This window comes from Monopterus albus, unplaced genomic scaffold (genome assembly GCF_001952655.1).
Source record: "Monopterus albus unplaced genomic scaffold, M_albus_1.0 scaffold57.1, whole genome shotgun sequence".
NCBI classification, from domain to species: Eukaryota; Metazoa; Chordata; class Actinopteri; order Synbranchiformes; family Synbranchidae; genus Monopterus; species Monopterus albus.
This window is the reverse complement of record NW_018127937.1, coordinates 1,331,652-1,337,511: the sequence shown is the minus strand read 5'-3', so window position 1 is coordinate 1,337,511 and position 5,860 is coordinate 1,331,652. Positions and strand designations below refer to the sequence as shown.

Genomic DNA, 5,860 nt, shown 5'->3' with positions numbered 1-5,860 from the left:
GGCAAAAGGTCGCAAAGTTCAAGGGGGCCGAATACTTTCGCAAGGCACTGTATCCTGGACGAAAACCTTCTCCAGAGTGCTCAGGACCTCAGGCTGGGCCGAAGGTTCACCTTCCAACATGACGATGACCCTAAGCACACAGCTAAAATAACGAAGGAGCGGCTTCACAATAACTCCGTGACTGTTCTTGAATGGTCCAGCCAGAGCCCTGACTTAAACCCAATTTAGCATCTCTGGAGAGACCTGAAAATGTCAACCAATGTTTACCATCCAACCTGACAGAACTGGAGAGGATCTGCAAGGAGGAATGGCAGAGTATCCCCAAATGCAGGTGTGAAAAACTTGTTGCATCATTCCCAAAAAGACTCATGGCTGTATTAGCTCAAAGGGGTGCTTCTACTAAATACTGAGCAAAGGGTCAGAATACTTATGACCATGTGATATTTCAGTTTTTCTTTTTTAATAAATCTGCAAAAATGTCAAAAATTCTGTGTTTTTCTGTCAATATGGGGTGCTGTGTGTACATTAATGAGGAAAAAATGAACTTAAATGACTTTAGCATATGGCTGAAATATAACAAAGAGTGACAAATTTAAGGGGGTCTGAATACTTTCCGTACCCACTGTACCTACCTACCTACCTTCCTACCTACCTTAAGTTATTTGCCTAGACACACAAAAAGGTGTCTAATGCTCTACTGCACAACGGAGATAAAACACAAACCCAGGAGTCATCACTCCCCTGCTGGAAGTTAGGGTAGGAAGCTTCATACTATAAACAAAGCTTTTAATCCTAGCTCAACTTTCAGTACAATTCTAAAGACGGACCTGCTGTTTTTAGTGTTTCAGTCCACTTGACTTCTCCTTCTAGATATCTGATGAACTAGATGATAGAGAATCTTCACGGACATTTTGCACTGCTACGTACCTAATATAAAGAGTCACACTGTCACCTCACATGACAGCAGATTTAAATACATACAAGGAGGAAACGTCTTCTTACAGTCATTACATAAGTTTTACGAAGTTAAAGAAAGTTAGAGAATAAAAACAGATTGCTTATATTAACACTGGACCCGATACCAATAAGACATTTTAAGCAACTATTGCTTGACACTGATAATCTGACTGATAGATCATACTTCTGTAGTTCTTCACCAAATCATTAACAGTAACCTCAACCGCGACACTGTTTTACCTGCCCAAACATGGCCTATGTAAAAACAGGGGGAAACGGCAGATCCAGGTCCTATACTGACACATTATCCAGTTAACGGAGAACTATCACATATCATTTCAGGACACGTCTGCAGCCTGTGTTTCCTCTAATTCTGCGCTTACATCCTGTTTTATGATCCTGTTGGTGCACAGTGCCAAGGCCTGCTCTAGCAGCTGGACCTGGTGACTGTCCTCTGTACTCTCTGCTGCCAACAAACTCTCAGACTGAGCCACGCCTAAAGCCGGCGAAGCCCTCTGGCATACGGGTGCTGAGAGAGTCTGCGGGAGCCTGCAGCAGGATTGGTCGGTGTTGACGGCCACAGAGGAGTAGTCCGTAGAGGACGGTGAGGACACATCAGCAGTCTGTGGAGCTGAGGGAGGCCCTGTGGTGATGGTTGCATTAGGTCGCAGTTCGTCCTGATCTGGCAGTGGCGCCTGATCCCCTCTGACCACTGTCTGGCTCTCTGGGGGCTGGTAAGGTGGGGGGCCCATCAGTGGGGAGCCCTCAGGGGTGAGCAGGGCCTGGCTGTGGATGATGATGATGGGGTCCGGGGAAGGCAGAGGGGCCTCTTCCTCATCCACGGCGTCAAGATCCCTGGGGTCCTTGGAGGGACTCTGATCTGGGGATATGGACTCAGGCTGATGGGAGATGATGTGGAGGCTCAGGCCCGCTCTGGGGAAACCTCCGGCCGAGGACGGCTTCCCTCTGAAAGGCTGGACTGGACTCAAAAGCACCGGGAGCTCCTGGCCCAGAGGCTTACGAGGCAGCTCGTCTGGCTTCCCTGAAAACAAACCAGGAGCATTTATACTCGGCAAAGTAATGCATCATGTTAGCAATATGGAAACTTAGGTGTTGTAAGACTTTTAGTGCTGTGTGTACCCGGAGGAGGAAGGTCCAGCTTCATCTTCCTCAGCTCAGTCATGGAGGCCTGAAGCTGCTCGATGACCACGTCGTCACTGCAGAAGAAAGTCTGAGCAATTCGCTCCTGCAGAAACTCTCTGAGCTCCTCCAGGCACATCTTCAACAGACGCTCTGCACACAGACGGACGCACAGTTGGTCTGTTAAACCCACAGATATGACCTCTGGTGTGTAGCAGCATCTCCCTCTGAGTGATAGGGCATGTTTGAATCAGCCGCGTCAAACCTCGACTGCTTGGCCGATCAAAATGCATTTGTAGTACTATTGAAACTGTCTGGTGCTGAGGACCAACATCACGTTTTGAATTGTTGTCAACATATTTCTTTGATCAGACATTTGCTAATTTAAGTGATTTCGTTTTCACTTTATTTGGGCTAAGTTCTTGTACAGCTGTTTGTATCGCAATGACACTTGACACAGGAAAATTTTGGCTTATTTTGTTAGATGGAAACAAGGTTTTGCACAAAAACATGCTTACAATATTTACAACCAAGTGTGAGAAAGCATTGCTTTTGTATGCACATATAAAACAGCTTCACACTATGTCTGAAATCATTTGTCTTACTTCACAACTCTACAGCAGCGGTAGTTTACTTTGGTGACTGACACTGAAACCCTTCTAGCACAATCAGTACAAAAGATGAAAGTCTACATTAGAACATGTCATGTTCATTTATATAAAGGTGCACAAAGTCTGAATATAAAACCTGAAGCACTAGGCCTTCTGACGTTCACATGTAGTTGCTGGTTTTTATCATTTGGCTGCCAAGAAGAGTTCAAAATGACCCACAGCTATGAGTAATTGGTGGCTAAGACAAACATGTCCAGGCTTTCCCAAATTTTCACACTGGCAGTCTTTAAGAAAAAACAAACTGCTGAAAATCTTCAAAATCAGTCCGTTCATTAGTTTATTTAAAGGCTAAAAGCGAGTGGAGCAGATAATGATTTATCTGTTTGTGGTGAAGTGATTGTCCTTACTCTTATGCATCTTCAGGACGGTGTAAGACATGGCAGTGAGCAGCCTCTCTCCCTCCAGGATGAAAATGTCCCACAGACGAAGGGTCAGGGTGAACGGCGTCTGCAGGATCACAAACACAAGTCACAGTATTACTGCCAATTAGTATGGTTTTTTTATGCTAGCGGTTTCACATATCTGCAGCTCTCTTCCCGGCCGGAGTCAGGAGGTTTGTTTGGTTCATTCCCAGACCTCAGAGGCCCCGGGCCCCTCGGAGCCGAGCGCATCAGCAGGTCAGAGAAGTGCTGACAGTAGCCAAACCTTGCCAGACCACCACCACAAGATTGTGGGCATGCATGGAGGAGACTAATAGCAGTTTAGCTTAACAGCTCTTAGTGCTGTCTTCTAATGTCTCCGAGCTCACATATCATCAAGATGTTTTTCTGCTGAAATCATGTAGAACTCAACAGCACTCAGAGAGCAGAGACCTCCGCCAAGGCAGCTCAGTTTCTACTTAATGCCATTAGGCTACATCTAAAAGCAATATTCCCATGATAGTTTACCTTCACATAAAAGCCTTCCAGAGGGGTTGTGCAGAGGTGTGGCTGTGTTTGTGTGCTTGCAAATGCAACCACCATGAAACAATCAGAAATACTGTTTTATCTCTGTGATTCACCACTTTGTGCCGCTCCCTCTCTTCATTCACACGCTAGCTCGCTTGGCCACTGCTGCTCACCGTCTCTGTCGGTGAAGTACATTCAAAACACGGGCAAGCCTACCATGATATACGTAGTATCCTATGCCCATATGCACATTTATAAAGTGAATATTTTATAGACAACTCTCTGACATCAGATTTTCCACAGGAAGAAATGGCCTTGTGGCCTTCAGTGACACACCAGTCAAGCGATTTGTTTGTAAGTTTTCTTCCAATAACATAATAATTACACACGCTCTGGGTTCCTGTTCAAGTGCTACTTTGAATGGGACTGAATTTCATTAGAGAAGGTGAGATAAAGAGTGTGAGATTTCAGGGGGATAAAGAGGGAACACATCGACCAGGCGGGTTCCTCACCCTGTCAATAAAACACTGTAGGAACCATTTAGTGCAGTAAATCCCCGCAGACATCTGCTCCCTGTCCTGGGGGGAGAGAGAGAGAATCAGTAAACATCTCCAGTGCATCAAACTACCAGGAACATCACCACAAATCAGTTCTGGCTGCAGTGTTGTGCAACTGTGATCTCACCAGATGTTTCTTCAGCTTAGGGATGAGTTTGGAAATAATCTGGTCATGATGTGCCTGGAATCGCTGAAGCTTGGGGAACCCGGGAACAAAAAATCCTTAAAAACGAAGTGAGAGTAGAGAGGCACTGTTAGGAGTCAAATCACACTCTGCAAGCAGCGCAGCCTGCTGTCGCTCGGACACCCCACAGAGCAAGATCTGCACAACATGACTTCAACGTTGTTTCCTGTTTTTGGAAGCCTTGCATCCCAAAAAAATGCAAGAATGTTTTTTTTATTGTCAAGTGCAGATAAGATCCCTGTGACGTCTCACCATGCATGGCGTGCTTCTGATTGGTCAGCAGCTGTGACAGGGCCCAGAAGGCGTCTTCCTCGTTCATGTACATGAGCAGCAAGGCAGCGATCTGACTCATCCCCTGGCAGTAGCTCACCTCCTGCAGGACACATGACAGAAGAACAATCACATTTGTGGGTTTTCCAGATGCTGTTTTTTTTTTACTCCTGACTAGTGTGCCTGTGATGCGGCACAGTGTCGCACCAGATCAATGACCTCTGGGGAAAAATCTGCATATCTGGTCACAGAAAAGCACGTTTCCCTGGTTGCCTGCCAAAGTGGAACCACAGTAATGCAACCGCAAGCACCTTTGAGCATGTTTGTTCCACAGGTTTAGTCTGAATCTAGATTATCAGGTAATTTGATATTTTAATGTTTCATGTGATGGAGGGAAAACGGCTACTTACTGTGTTGTAGACTGAATATGCAGCAAGAACATGGAAGAGAGACTGTTGCCTGTGGAGAGAAGAGAAGGGGAGGAAGAATTGAATGCAAGATGAAAACAGGAAAGAAGTTAAAACAGGTGGAGAAAGGACAATGAAAACATTTTATTACTCACAGTATTTATTACTCACAGTATTTACTCAGGAATTTGACATTGAGGTTGTCACATGCAGCCAGTGATTGTTATTTTTCCCAAATCACATCCAGAAACAGGGGATTCTGCTATGTCTCTGGAACGTTTAGCAGAATCCCCTGTCAGAGAGATCTTCAACTCCCACCTCCGGCAGAGCTTTGACCAGATCCCGGGGGAGGTTGGGAATATTGAGTCCGAGTGGACCATATTCTCCGCCTCCATTGTCGATGTCGCCGTTCGGAGCTGTAGCCGTAAGGTCTCCGGTACCTGTCGTGGTGGCAATCCCCGAGCCCGGTGGTGGACGCGGGAAGTAAGGGCTGCCATCCGCTTATTGTTGTGTCGAGCGGCCCTAACAGTGGGACACCTGAGGCAGCTGACGGGTACCGGCAGGCTAAGCGGACTGCATCCTGGGTGGTTGCGGAAGCAAAAACCCAGGTCTGGGAAGAGTTCGGTGAGGCCATGGAGAAGGACTATCGGTCGGCCTCGAAGAAATTCTGGCAAACTGTCCGGCGCCTCAGGAGAGGGAAGCAGTGCCCTGCCAAAACTGTTTACAGTGGAGGTGGGCAGCTGTTGACCTCAACTGGGGACATTGTCGGACGGTGGAAGGAATACTT

At 46.5% G+C, this 5,860-nt stretch overlaps 1 protein-coding gene across 4 annotated transcripts in view; it reads right to left on the bottom strand.

Moving 5' to 3' along the window:
- Window positions 1–591: 591 nt before the first annotated feature.
- LOC109961651 (USP6 N-terminal-like protein) overlaps window positions 592–5,860 on the bottom strand; it is a 19,644-nt gene continuing 14,375 nt past the window's right edge. For 3 of the 4 annotated variants that reach the window (XM_020602654.1, XM_020602656.1, XM_020602655.1), the window contains exons 8-14: window positions 5,077–5,125; window positions 4,649–4,769; window positions 4,340–4,434; window positions 4,168–4,233; window positions 3,116–3,215; window positions 2,098–2,250; window positions 592–1,999 (exon numbers count right to left, since the gene is read on the bottom strand). In XM_020602654.1, coding sequence (XP_020458310.1) covers window positions 1,296–1,999; window positions 2,098–2,250; window positions 3,116–3,215; window positions 4,168–4,233; window positions 4,340–4,434; window positions 4,649–4,769; window positions 5,077–5,125 — 1,288 coding nt within the window. In that variant the 3' untranslated portion in view covers window positions 592–1,295. The remainder of the gene's footprint in view (window positions 2,000–2,097; window positions 2,251–3,115; window positions 3,216–4,167; window positions 4,234–4,339; window positions 4,435–4,648; window positions 4,770–5,076; window positions 5,126–5,860) is intronic. The other variant, XM_020602658.1, reaches the window with a different exon arrangement.